The sequence below is a fragment of the Gavialis gangeticus genome, unplaced genomic scaffold, assembly GCF_001723915.1.
Source record: "Gavialis gangeticus isolate Ggan-Ray unplaced genomic scaffold, GavGan_comp1, whole genome shotgun sequence".
Classification (NCBI taxonomy): domain Eukaryota; kingdom Metazoa; phylum Chordata; order Crocodylia; family Gavialidae; genus Gavialis; species Gavialis gangeticus.
The window spans coordinates 206,377,724-206,392,007 of record NW_017728992.1 but is presented as its reverse complement, the minus strand read 5'-3'; the positions used below and the strand labels follow the sequence as shown (position 1 = coordinate 206,392,007).

Sequence of the window (14,284 nt, the reverse complement as noted above, 5' to 3'; positions counted from 1 at the left end):
TGCGCAATTAGCGTCCCTCGGAAACCGTGCGGGAATGCTACTGTACAGTGACACCAGTTACTGCACAGCCACTTAATACTTGGGTATGCAAGTACTAAATGACCGCACAGCTGTGCAATCAGCATCTCATGTAGACATGGCCATTGCAACCAATGAGACTTAAGTGCTAGAATGGGTTGCAAGGCCTAAATCCCGGACCATTAAAGCTAATAGGTACATTGCTATCAAGCATCGATATTCAAGTGCTAAGCTCAATCCGGGCCTTAGACACATGCTCGACTTCCAGTACGTGAGTCGTCCCATTGACTTTGCTGGGGGCTACTCACGTGTTTAACTTTAAGCATGCTCTGAACTGTTTTGCGGGAGTGCTCAGCCCCTTGCAGGGTCTGTCCCTTTTAGGGCTGTCTCAGGAACCCTGCACAGCTAACTTCTCAGGGCTCAGAGGGATGGCGGGGAGGAAGAGGCAGGAAGGCGGGTGGGAGCATGGAGAGAGAAAACAAATGGGATGGGGGGGTGGAAAAATGAAAGAGGGAAATCAAAAAAGAAGGCCAGAAAGAAAGAAAGAAAAGAAGTTGAAATTAGAGGAACTAACATGGCGTTACTGGTGGCTGTGGCCGAAACTTCAGCGGAAGAAACTACTCCACACTTGGAACATTTGAGCGTCATGCCGTAAAGAGGCACTGCCATCTGACTGCAATTAAAATCAAAAGACTGAAACAAAACAAAACACTTTGCTCGTGAACACAAACCAAGAAAGGAAAGGCAAAGGGAAACGGGACCAGCCAGCCACACCCAGTGTGAGGAGGGAAAGCAAAGACGGGGACGGGAAGGAAATTAAAACTCTCGGCTGTGTCATTCCAGATGCAGGAAGCCAAAATCAGGGTGGTCAAGAGCTGCGCTGGTGCCATTGGCGCGGGTGGAGCCGTGTTGGAAAAGGTACTGCGACTGTGATGCCTCTGTGGGAGAGGACCCCTTACTCCTGATGCTGCTTGGAGGCCTTGGCCTTCTTGGGTATTTTATGTGATTGGAAACATCGTTCTTCCTCTCCCCAGTCGTTTTGGATTGATTTTGCTTCTGGGACAAGCTCAAGGGCAGGGTAGCTGGAAGCCAAGAAGTAGGGCTGGTAGGTTAGGTTGCACTATTGCATCTGATGATGCTGGCACATTGTCTCCAAGGTCAAATGGCCTTGTAGCAAGGTCAAACAAAATTGTTAGTGGCCTAGCACACAACTCAGCAAAGCAGCGATGCGGTTTTAAATTTAAACGCCTGTCCATGTTGATTTGGTTCCCTCTGGACCACAGGTAGGATGCTGAAAGTTAAGTCTGTGTTCAAATGGTTGGCTGATTCAGGGCTAGGAAACACACCAGAGAGGCTTCCTGGCACCCAAGTGGTGGAAATCCTCTTTTAGAGATCAACTTTGGGATTTGTTCATGAAGAGTGATCCCTCTGCTTTCATGATGGCCCTACCCTGGAAGATAGGCCTTCGAGGGCACAGTGGAGGCATAACAACTGAATATCATGTAGCCAGTAAAGTCACCTAACTCCAGAGAAGATGTCAATGCCACTGGCTAGAAGGGCACGGCTGCTACTCCCAGTCGGCATGGTTGGCGAGTCTCAGAAGATACCAAGTGCAGTGTTTACAACCCTACCTTGCCTGGGAGAAGGACTAGATGGCAGGTCTTTCCCTAACTTTTATGACTCCAATACAACAAAGTACATCGCTGTGAAAACCAGCACAGCATTTACAGTGCACCTAAGGGTGACATAGGCTTGCTTTAAGTGTCTATTGAATGGTCTTTAAATCAGGTAGGGTAACACAAGCCATTACTTCTATAAGAAATAAAGGCTGGTTGCTCAAGTCTCCCACAGCAACTCACAGCAGCCTTGAAAGAGGGAGAAAATTAGCTCCTGTGTGAACACATAAATACGCTTCTCTCAGAGACCGTGGTCCAAATTCATTGCTGGGATAAAAAAAATTGGGATGGATGTAGTTACACCAGGGATGAATTTGGCCCCAGGTGTACCTTGCAGAGGTGATTTCTTCTCCCAGCCTCTCTTGCAGAGGTCCGCTGTGTTCATCCCACATTGAAACTGTAAAGCATATAGAAGCCAGTCTTAACGAGGAGGTCAATAGGAAACCAAATTAAGGAGGGTGTCATCAATGACCACGGATCACGCTGGCTGAACACAGATGTAGGATATGTCCTGGCCCAGCTCATCTGTCTTATCGGGAGAAAACATGTGTCAGCTGTCGTCTCACCCACGGATGCTGCCCACCCCCAACTTCCTCTGCTTACACAGACATGCCCTGGAGATCCTGGGGGTGCAACTCAATAATTGGGAAAAACTGGGCAGGTGCTCCCTGGGCTGGAGGGGCCAAGTCCTACATGGCAAGGTACTCTCTGGGAACCGGATTGTGATAGCATTACTGAATAGCACCTTATGCGATAAGTAGCCTCCCTGACTGCTGAGGTGAGGCATGCCTTGGTGCAAAGGCATCAGGAGCCGTCCCAGTTTGAATGAACTCAAGGCTTTTTTCCACTCTTTGTCTCCTCTGGGCACTCCCTGCAGATATTCACAATTCAAGACGTGTTGAGCCTGGGCAAACAAGTCAGGTGGTTTCATTCCTCTTCCCTGACTGAGCGGGCAGACGAGCACTTCTGGAATTAATACCTGCACGAGACATTCAGCAAAGGCTTGTGCACACGGCATTAACTGTTCCTTTGGGCAGCAGCCGTGGCAATAAAACCGGAGCGCTGGATGCCGGCCACCGCTGACCACGCCAAGAGTCAAGTTGGCCAAGGGGAACTGGTTTGCGATGCGGAGCGGGGGTAATAGCATCGCTTCCCCGAGCGCTTGTGTACGGTGCGTCGAGGTGTTGTGTTCAGGCCAGCGGTGTGTGTTGATTCTTCGCGGAGCTACGTGCTCGGTCTTCTGTTACGTGTGTAAGGTGGTTACTATTGCAAAGCCACGATTTGTTGACAGGCATGACCGAGTAATCACCATTATTTCCCAGCCTGAGCACAAGGATAAACCTGCTGCATCTCAGATGCCATTTTACATAGCTCATGCTGACTTGACCGTGACAACTGGACAGAGTTAGGCCATTTGTTGAGTTATCTTCGTGTTGTGTAGCATGCCCCCTACAACAAGCCATACTTCTTGCCTCCATGAAAGCAGAAACAGGATACACCCATTAAAGCAGCTCCTGTCTTGTCCCTCAATCCAAATCTCTCCAGTTCAGTTCTTTATCTGGATTGTCAGATATGAGGTGGCCAAAACTACCTTCCAACACGGCTCCCGATCCCAACCCAGAAACAGCCGGGCGATGCTCCGTGGCTCTCCAAGGCATTTCAGCATTCTCAGTGGGCACATTTCAAACGGGGAACAACATTGGAAAAATCATTAAACACAGAGACTGTCGAACATTACTGCACACACACACAGAAACGAGAGAGGGAGACGAGAAAGAAAAAAACAAAGAACATCAGGAAAAACAAACAGGGTCTTTTTTTTTTTGCTTTGTAGGTTTTGTTTTCAAAGTATAACATTCACAGTGATCAATAACCAGCTGCCATCTTTTAAATAAAGACCTTTCTTGTGTTTTAGCTCAGAAAGAGAGGCAATAAGTCCCTGCTCTGCTAATACAATCAATAGCTTCTTTTTTTTTTTCTTTTTTTTTTTTTGCAATACGCACTTTCAAGCCTAATTACGTTGCTTCAGACTCGGTCCACGGTTAAAGTATTTTCTTTAGTTCTCTCTTTGTAAAGGCATCTGGTGTTCACCCAGGATAAAATATGCTTTCTTGTCAGCAGCAGCGTGTGGCCATGCAACGGAAAGTCACTCCAGCATGTATTCCTCCTTTTGAGCAGCAAGATGGGAAGGTGGCCTGGCAGTCTTTCCTGATCATCTCAGCCTGGTTTTTCTGTGGCTCCCAGTGGTTTTCCACAGCTGTGCAAATCCACTGAGGCCAAAACAATGACTGATTTATGCCCTGCATTTGCAAATCAGCATTGCTCAAAATAAAAGTATCTTGGGAGAACGGCAGTGAGTCCCGGCCTCAAGGAATTCGCTTCCAGGACACGGGGGTCACTGGATGCCCCCTTGTCTGTGCTCAAGCCTCTCTTCTCAGCACTATCCCTGATCAAAGTCAAAGCTTCTGCCAATGTCAAAGTGGGAGGACCATTGTCTAAGTCCTGTTTCCAGGGAGGTGAGGCTTCACTAATGACCAGCTCCACTCACAACCCCAGAATGACGGGGCCGGAAGGGACCTCGAGGATCATTGAGTCCTGCAAAGATAGGGATGTACTGGGTTTAAGCCACCCAAGGTGGCTGCCTAGTTACCTCCGCTTGAAAAAAGCCATTTCTTTTTAACAGCATCACCTCATGTCCTGCAGAGGATGAGAAGACAAATTCTACCCCAATATCAACCAAGAGTAATCCCCTCACCGATCCTCTCCAGGGGAATTACTCTGCAGAGGACACGGGCGCAGAAGTTGACCCTGACCCTACTTTCTTTACCACAGCCGTGCCACCCACATGGCAAGACATCCTAAGGAGCAAGGAAGAGCCTATCCATGCCCATGCTGTGAAAAGGAAATCTTTGCAATATGCCTCTATGGCCACTGTCATGTAGCCTACAGCCAACTCCAGGGAAATGCCCTTTTGCTCACACCACCCACTATCTGCTTTCCTGTTTCCAGGGATCTTCATCTGCAAAGAACTGCCACTTTGAGGCCTGCAGAGCCTCAACCCAACATCAGAGGCCATGCAGCAGCAGCACCCTTTCACATCCATCACTTTCTGACCTCTAGTTTCTCGCAGGGTTGGGCATCCCCGAGCCCTAGAAGCGCTGGGATTAAAAGCTCTTGACACTTACCATCGAGTCTAATCCACAAAACCACAGTGGATCCCAGCAAAGTCACATCCCTGGTGGACTCTTGTTTTGCCCATCTCTAAAATGGAGCGAATAGCACAGCACCGAGCTGACTTCCCGCAGCTAGAAATACAATATATCCTGTTCCTTTTCCATCCAGCCACTGTAAATCCACCTTCCCCTTCAAAGAAGCAGTTTGAATGCATAATATTTAGCACCAAAGCTCTTGTCCACCCTATATCAAGCTGTTGTGACACTATCACTGCCTTTCAATTTACAGCCTGGGCTCTTTCTTCCTGGAAGGGAAGGGGACAGACTGCCTGGATGTGACAGTAGGAGCAGGATCAGAGGTACCTTGGTGACTGAATTAGGCCCTCCTGGCTGCAGATCTGATCCTGATTTCACCTTGCACACCCGCGATCCAGCCGAACCAGGGGTTGGTTCACAAAGCCGTCGCTTTGCATCGTGCAATGTCCAGCTTTCGCCCTTGTGATCACTGTGTAGGATCGGGTGAGAAGGGGCTGTGCAATCTGCTCTGTGTTTTGTATCGCAGAGGAAATCAGGCTGCCGGTTAAAGCAAATCCAGACCTCATAAGAAGGTGAGAAATGCCATACTGGGCCAGACCACAGGTCCAGCTAGCCCAGGCTCACCAGGCAATAGGGGACTACAGAGTGAATAACCCAGAAAGGTGCAGGCTCTGTCCATCAGTAACTCCTGCCAGCCATCTGCCCGCTCCCCTGTACACACGTGTGCACTCGCAAGGCCAAACAAAACTATTTCTACAATGCCCAACTGCCCTCGAGCCCCACTCCTTTCAGCAGCACTTCCCCTCCAGGATGCTCCTTTTAGTCTTTATACAAGACCCCGTCCCTACATGCATCTCCCTATCTTGTGCTCAGCTCTACCCTATGCCAAACCACCTCTCCGATCCACCTGTTGTCACTGAATATTAGCATTAAGAAAGGGGTTTGCTGGGACATATCAGCCTGGGCTGAAGCTGTCTTAGCAAAGAGCTGGACTCCTGACTCCCGTGCATGAGCCTGCAGTGCTGCTTCCCGTGGGTTTTGCTCACGCAGCAGAGGACAACACAACTTCCTTGCCCAACCGGTCTCCTCTCCAGTCCCTGCCTGGTTATTGATCACGACTTTTAGTTTCATTCTTTGCGTAGATGTATTGATAAGGCATACCCTGCCCGTTCCTTCAGTTTCTTATCTGTTATCCCATCTTTGGATACAAGTTTGTTAAAAACCAGAATGCCAATAACCATGTTCACCTGTTGGAAGAGAAACAACAGACAGGTTTGTGTTTACGTGGATCAAATCAGGTGGCACCCCACCAAAATGTCACGTCGTTTTGGGACGTGAGCGTCTTCCAGCAGGGACGTCCCCTTCCAGCAGCGCCTCTCCCCATCCCACCACCCCCAAATTGATTCAGGGGCCCCGGGAGTTTAAATGTAGTGAGGTCTGCAAGGGATCTGAGCTGTCATCGGGATTCAGGGTGAGAGTGCTGGAGGAGCGTTTGAAGCCTGATGTGTTTTGCATGATGAATGCTTGGTGTCTAGAAAAGCAGACAGCGGGCACAGAAACAGTTTCTTGAGGCAGTTCTGGGGAATGCCAATAGGCAAAGATGATGCGGGGTGAGGGGATGCAGGCTGGTTTTCAAATACTTTCCAGCACTGGTGAAAGGATCAGCTGCAGAAGTAGCAAGACAAGGCTATGGGATGCTGTGTGGTTTTCCTTTGCAATGCCCATGAGGCCTTGGGGCATCAGGACAGATCAACACTGGCTACGTCTGTAGGTAGGCATACACCAGGGGTGCATGCAGGGTTGTCTGTTCCCACAGAGCCCTTTGAACCACTTAAAAAAAGCCTGATTTAATATGGCAGGATATGACTAGGATCAGGCTTTAAGTGTTCACGGGGAAAGCACAGGTTTTATTCGAATCTGGCCCAGAGGCATGAAGTCCCAAAACAGGTTTGCACAGCTCGACTCCCCACTGCGGCTGCCCCTACAGGAGAAGCGGACGTGCCCCTGGCAGCGGGTCACCAGCCCAGGTAGAAAGGGGACGGGAGGGGACGCAGAGCCCATGGTGGAAAAAAGTGACACGCTCCCAAATAAGCTCCCAGCATCGTAACACTCCTGCACAACTCAGCATAAGCCTATCTTGTGAAACCCAGCCGGGGGCTTGTGATGTGTTAGGGCCAAATCCAGAGGAGAGGTGCAAAGGGTGTTTAGGAGGGCACTGACAAGGAGTGGGAGACTAAAGGACTTGGCCTGGCAGAGTCCGGAGGCGCAGCATTGCAAGGGATGGGGGGCGACGCATGCTCCCTGGTCTCAGCCTCTCTCGGTAAGGCTTTCTGAGACTCAAAAGCTCTCTGCACCTGGCGGACTGGCCTCTGAAGGAGTAATATCGAGCTTACCGGAGGCGCTCCAGGCACTGGGATGCTCCCAAGTGAATGGAGCAGGGGTATCTTGTACCCCTGACAGGGATTGCAAATCCACAGCCTCTGCTGAAGCCAACAGGCGTTGGTCATGCTCAGACCCAGGCCCAGCTCTGGGTTATTTCCACACCCGTTGCAGTGGATATTTGAGGGGTTTCCAGGGGAAAGTTAGACAGTTATTCACAAGCAGCCATGAGTGCATCATGCTAGGGTGCTACAGCTTACAGCTTGAGAGGAAGTCCTTAAGGGGTCTCATGCAAAGAGATGAAGAGGGGACCTAATTTCCTGGATTTTGTGCTATCCTTTACTTCCGTGCAAAGCTGAAGGCCAAGTGCTGCTGCAAAGCAGGGCAGGAAGGGGAGATCGCCTCGTCCAACCCCGCTCAAGGGAGGATCGCGTCTGTCTAAACCATCCCAGGCACGGGGCTGTCTAACCTGCTCTTGCAAATTTCCAAGGGAGGAAAAATCTACAGCCTCTCTGGGTAACCTGTTTCCATGTCTTAACCACACTGCAATCCAACCTAAAGTTCCCCTTCTGCAATTAAAAAAACCCATTATTTCTATCCTGCACTCTGTGGCCACAGAAAAAAGTCCAGCTCTTTGCTTTCTATAAACACTTTTCAAGTTCATTAGCAAATCTCCCCTCATTGTCCTCTTCTCTAGACTCCATCCTTCCAGGTCTTTTCAACCTTTCCTCGCTAGTCTTATTTCTCAGGCTCCTGATCATTTCTGCTGCCCTGCACTGGACTCTTTCCAACCTGCCTACATCCTCCATCAAGTGTGGGCCCCAAACCTAACACACGGCACCAGGTGAGGATTTACATGACACAGCTGTAAATGCCCACACCAAGTCCCAGGAAGCAGAGAATCAGATTTATATTGTCCCAACCTTGGAAACGACTGAAAGGCCGGGGAAATCTCAGTGCTGGTATGAGTGTGAAGTCCCCTGAGACACTCGAACACAATGGAGCTCTACGATCAAATTTTGCTAAGAAAACAGCATTTGGGGTAGAGATATATATATATATGTATATATATATATATATATATATATATATATTTTTTTTTGGCCATGTTTCCACCTGATCTGAATAATGAGAGAAGCCTGAGCCTGGTAAAGCTAAACCAGCACTGGTCTAGAAGCTGCAGAGTCTGACCTCTTCTTCTATCAGGCTACTTATTTTTTTAGATCAGCAGCTAAGTGCCTGAGTAGCATCCCAAAGTGGTTAATAATATCCTAAACCACAAGAAATTACTGATTCGAGAAACAGCCTGAGGAGGAGAGCCAGAGAGGTCTGCAGGAGTTTGATTGCCGGCTGCGTGCCGAGAAAGACTACGCTTGCATTCCCTGGACGGGTCTTCCTGATCATTGCTTGTACGTGAAGCCAGAAGGGAGCTACTTCAAATGCACCAGAAATATTTAACAGGTGGGTCTTACTGCGTGGACCTCAGATGTTAATAGGCACTAATGGCCTAGTGCATTTATGGACACATCTGGTGCGGTCCACGCTGTATTCTTGCAGGTACTTCATATGCTCAGCAGCACAGCAAGGAAATGCCCCTGGATGCCAGTGGAAATAGTAGCAACCAGAGGCCAATGATCTCCTGGGAAATCATTTCTAATCATTCCTCTTGGAAAATATGCATGTGCCTGAGTGTAGCCAGTAATTGTTTCATTAAATAGAGGATATTTCAGACAAGCAAAGAGCTGAATGTATCATGCTCCTAAGGGGTCCTTGGCTGCTCCTTTTCTAACACGCATAGAAACCTGCTGCCACAAACCTGCCCTGAGTGCCAAGAAATATCATCAGTCATCTTCACCTGAAATCAGGTGGATGGAGCTGAGCAGCCTCACCAGACGGATGCATCTTTGTAAGGTGGGGGGATGGAGTTTGAGGATCCTCTGAGGTCAAATGAGAGATGTACGTCATGCTTGAGGTGGGAAGATGGTTTTAGGAATAACAGCCATTTCCAAGGCCACATACAAAGTCCAACCAGAGACTGACAGGGAGGGAGTGTGGCGTTTTGGGCTGAGACTCAGGAGACGCGGGTTCAATCTCTGACACTGACTTCTGCGGTGCTCTTGGTCAGGGTACTTAATACCGCTGTGTCTTCATTCCCCATTGATGGAGACAGGGATGCTGCCACCATTTCTTGGCCTGCATCTGAAAACAAGCTCTTCAGGGCACAGATTGCATAGTACTGTGTAATTCCTAGTATGCCAGGACCTTGGGATCCCCTGGTATGACCCTAATAGAAATGCTAAGGAGGAGAGAAGCAAACAGCCTGCAGGATGCTGAACATGAGAAAAAAAGAGGGGGAAGGAAGCATGACATCATGCAAGATGTGTCCAGCCAGGGGATAACTTGTGATGCTCGTGGTACTGAATGTGTGTCCTAAATCTGCTGGCTTTTTGGTTGTGGCCATGTTGGAGAAGGGTGATTGCACCCGAAACTTTATTCCAACTATTCAGTTGTTCTAAGAAAAGATATCACATCTACTCAAAGAGCCTTTTCCTACATCTGCATTTTAGGGGTCCCATGAGCATTTCAGCCTTCACTAGCACAAAGAGGGAGGTTCAGAGAAAAGCTAAAAAAAAAAAAATGTGAACTGCAGGGCTCAGAAACTAGAAGACAAATACGGCGAGTCTTGGAAAAGCAAACCCCTGGTGTTGGTGGGAGAAGCCGGACTCCCACGCTGAATCGCATGGGGCCGGCTAGCCCCGACAAGAGCATCGCTCCATAGGTAGGGACCAGGAGGAGGCTGGATTTACAGTCCTCGCTCTTTCAAATTCCTGCTACTCTGCTATTGAATAACACTATTTAAAAAAAATAAAAAAGGATGTTCCCTTTTTGGATGGGGTAGGACTGGAGATGGCGGAGGGTAGAGGCCATCCCAGGAAAAAGGGATTCTGCTTCTGTGTAGCGGGGGAATGGAAACCTTCTTGGAGGAAAGCTGCAGAGTTAAGCTCTCTTCCTCCTTTGCATTTCACTCGCTCTCGCACAAAAGCAGACTGGCCCAAGGACTGTAAATAGCTCCATTTTCCCTGGACACTCCCAGAGGTCACTTCCTACCAACCACAGCTGCCTATTACGACCCTATTAGCTGGGTAGCATCCTCCGACCTTCAAGCCACAGTTCTCTACTATTGACAAATATTCACCAAGGGCAGCAGACTGGCACGCAAACCGGGCAATGCTATTACTGGTTCTTTCTGGCTCCGGCAATCATTTTCCCTCTAATAACACCGGTCCTGCCTTGCAAAATGACTGACTCAAACCCAACCAAGCCTGAGAGCACGGAGGAAGGACAACGTGGCTAGCGTGTATGTTGGCATAACACTCCCTTCTGCTTGCAGTCCACACCGTGCTGCTCACACGAAGGAGCGTGCTCTTGGATCGAGGTGTTTGCAGAGCAGGACCTGTCACCACAGGGCCCCGGCTGGTCTCAGCGTGACATTTTGCATCGCCGGCACTTTGTCGCATTATTTCCTCGTGCTCCTGTCATTGTAGGGTGAAGGCAGTGAATGCACCAAAAGCTTGATTCGGGAAGATGGGATGAGTGCTTGCACCCTATCCCCTTTGAGACTGTCCAGGGAACGTGGTGCTTTCCAACCTGCGGCCCCTTAGCTTGACGCGGCATCCAGTATGGGCAAATAACCATGAAATGTGCCTCTTTATAAGCTGGTCTAATAAAAGATAACTGATTTACCCAAAGAACCGTGTCTGCCTTTATAAGCAGGGCACCTAGGTCCAACCCTTTTTGATGGGATGCTCTCCAGCTGGGTCTTCCCCACCTCCTCCAACTCCAACCTCATATTTGGCTGGACGAGTGATGCTGTCTAGATTGAGCCTGAAGACAAAGAGGATTTGCCTACTGAGTCACGCACGAGCCCTTCAGCCTTGCCTGGTCCCTGATTTGAAGAGCTTCATTTATCCTCTGGAAAATAAATCTCCCATGCAAACTTGAAATATAGGAGGGGGTCCAGGGTGGCATGCTGACTGCATAGGGCAGGCACGGTCTGCTACAGGCTGGTGATGGGAGCTAGCGTCAGGATTTTCCACCATAGTTTTGCGAGTCCATCCAGTTTGGGTTAATAGGGTGGCTTGATCCCAATGTGGCCATGTCTTTAGATATGGCTGGGTTATAGAGCAAGGATTATTGAGGGAACTGGGATGATTGAGTCTGGAAAAGAGAAGACCGAGGGGAATTGAATAGCAGCCTTTACCTCCCTGCAGGGGGGCTGCAAAGAGGATGGAGCTGGGCTGATCTCAGTGGGGGCAGATGACAGGACAAGGAGCAATGGGTGCAAGCTTGAGCAAGGGAAGTTGAGGTTGGATATTAGGAAAAACTCTCTCACTAGGAAGGTGGTGAAGCACCGAGACAGGTTAGCCAGAGAGGTGGTGGGATCTCCATCCTTGGAGGTTTTTAAGATGCAGGTAGATAAAGCCTCGTCTGGGATGATGTAGTTGGGGCTGGTCCTGCCTGGAGCAGGGGGTTGGACTAGATGTGACCTCCCGAGGTCCCTTCCACCCTCATTTTCTATGAGCCTGATTAGAAATGACCCGTTACCACTCTGAGACAAACACTGCTCCTGAGCACTCAGCCACCGTGGCAGCCAAGTGCAGGTTTTTGGTGCCAGCCCACTGAGCACGTTTCTGCCCTCTGCTCCTTCCCCCTTGTCCCATCAGGGTTGTGGGGAAGGATTGAGGGGTGGGGAAGAGGAGGGAGAGCCCTGGCATGGCTAGAAGAGGTGAAAAATAACACTCCCAAGGGAGATCAAATACCAAAACAACTGCAGCTGCCGGTCCCACGAAGGCATAGAGCAGGCCTCCTTCCAATGACAGCCAGCAGCTGCAAAACAAGGAAGGGTAAAACAGTTACTCGTGTTCCCCGATGGCCAGCATCACAGCAGAGCCAGCGCACGGTGGCGGAAATCATGGCCCGCCTGCTCTCTTTATCTGCTGTCGTTTGCTAGATGCACTAAAGTCCTCAGGGATGCAGCAGTGCTATGGAGAGGCCAGGGTTGTATGTGGTCCTTCTCCGGGATTAGCGCACAGGGATCAGGCCCCTTTGCTGCATTGGAGGAGACAATTCATGGCCATCCTCAGATAACTCCTCCAGAGACCCAAGACAGTGTCCTCGCTCGACTTGGTCGTAGGAGGGAAGTTCCCTTCACCACACCAGCTTGCAAGAGTACAACCTGCCTGGAGCTTGGGTCCAGGACTTGTGCAACGTACAGCTCCTTGCTCTCCGGGTGCTCCCATTGGGCTTGTTTGCACGGCAAACGTCATGCATGGTCAGCAAGGGGGTGAAGCCACAGCTGCTTTTGCATTAGCTCTCCATGTGCATGCTGCGAACGTGCAATATGTGACATCTGCAATAGGTACTGACGAGCAGTGACAAATACTGGGGGGGAGCAGAAGTTTCCATTTCACAACACTTCATTTCCGTCCCAAACCAGAACAAAACCCCGACACTGAGAATCCCCCCATGATGCAACACTGCCGGGGACCTTTCAGTTGGGATCTGTCTGCTTGGCTATGATTTCCCTGCAGGCTTTACAGAATAAAAGAGATTTTAAATAAAAAGAAAGAGAAAAGAGGCAGAATCAGGGCCTTCCAAGCCCCTCGCAAACCTTCAGCTCTGCTTCGGTTTGAAATCAAATCAGTGTTTTCTGGTGGGAAATCTCTAATTTTCTTAGCAGCTGTGAAATAAGGAGGGGCAGGTGCCCTGAGAGTGGGCGAGTTAGCATAGTCCTTTCAGGTCTGCAATAACTGATCTTTTCCAAACCTGCCAGAGAAGAGCAGGGGAAAGACCGATTTTTACTCAGGCTGATTTTTAGGGCTACCTTTAAATGCTGGGCAAAGGCGGTGCATTAGAGGTAAGGGGCTGAGAGAGTGTGAAGTGATCTGCTAAACTATAGCAGTGCAAGGGGGTGCCTGTGAGTGAAGAGCTGACAGAGATCAGTCCCAGGCTGCAGTCAGCAGTGAGGATTGAGACTGACAGGGGCTTTCGTTCCCTTTAGCTCCCTGCCAGCCCCTCTGCCCCTTAGACTGTCAAACTTCCTGGAAAGAAATTCACACATCGCCAGGCATCATCCTTCAGCCTTCCTGACGGCCTGACCGCTGTATTACGGGGCGGAGGTGCATGAACCATCAGCTACGGCAGCTGACGGAGGAGGGAAGGAGCGGAGTTGGTGTGTGCGGTGGGATCCAGCAGCCGAATGCCAACAGAGGCTGTTGTCTGGGGTGGAGGTCCTCAGCCCCTTGTGGGTCAGGCACCCCTGTACTGTCTCCATAACCCTTTCCACCCTGAGTGCCTGATAGACGGAGCAGAGGGGTGACCTCTTCACACTATGCAAATGCAGCCATGTCTGGGGTGGAACAAGGCAGTGGTTTAACAGCATCCAGCAACAATTGAGAGCTGGAAATCAAAACCATCAGAGTCAGACAGCCAAGTGCCTCTGAGAAACCCTTGTTGGATGGCCAGAAGCCTTTCTAGATGTTACCAGGACCCCTTTGTGATATGTCCAGGATTGTCTGAAACTCTCAGGGCCTGAAGGGGCTGGAAGTGTTGCCCTGGCTGTGCCCCTGTACAGAGAGAGAAGTCACCCAGGAGGCATCTTCCTAGCTTCAGGAGAGTCCTTCAAGCCTGGGAAATCTCCTACTTCCCCACGCATGGATCCAGAGGAGGGGGGTGTATCTAAACGGCAGCACGGGACACCAGCTCTAGACCTTGTAGCTGACTGGTGTTTCTCTCTAGTGGTCCAAAACCCAAATCTGGGCTCCAAAACCCCCTTATATGGGGAGAAGCTCTATGTTGGGAGGGTGGCATTTACCTCTGGCTTAGGCTACCCCAAAACCCTAGATCTGAACCACCTCAGAGCATGGGGAAGGAGCTACCTGGATGCAAACTCTGCATTGCAGATCCAGCACGGTCTTGCTGAAAGCAAAGGCCTCACGGATT

At 49.9% G+C, this 14,284-nt stretch overlaps 1 protein-coding gene across 2 annotated transcripts in view; it reads right to left on the bottom strand.

Annotated features, from left to right (window-relative positions):
• The window catches only part of ADGRB1 (adhesion G protein-coupled receptor B1), a 451,386-nt gene that overhangs the window by 50,677 nt on the left and 386,425 nt on the right, over window positions 1–14,284 (bottom strand). Inside the window, exons 23-25 of one of the 2 annotated variants that reach the window (XM_019528237.1) lie at window positions 12,103–12,169; window positions 6,065–6,150; window positions 593–691 (exon numbers count right to left, since the gene is read on the bottom strand). In XM_019528237.1, coding sequence (XP_019383782.1) covers window positions 593–691; window positions 6,065–6,150; window positions 12,103–12,169 — 252 coding nt within the window. The remainder of the gene's footprint in view (window positions 1–592; window positions 692–6,064; window positions 6,151–12,102; window positions 12,170–14,284) is intronic. The other variant, XM_019528238.1, reaches the window with a different exon arrangement.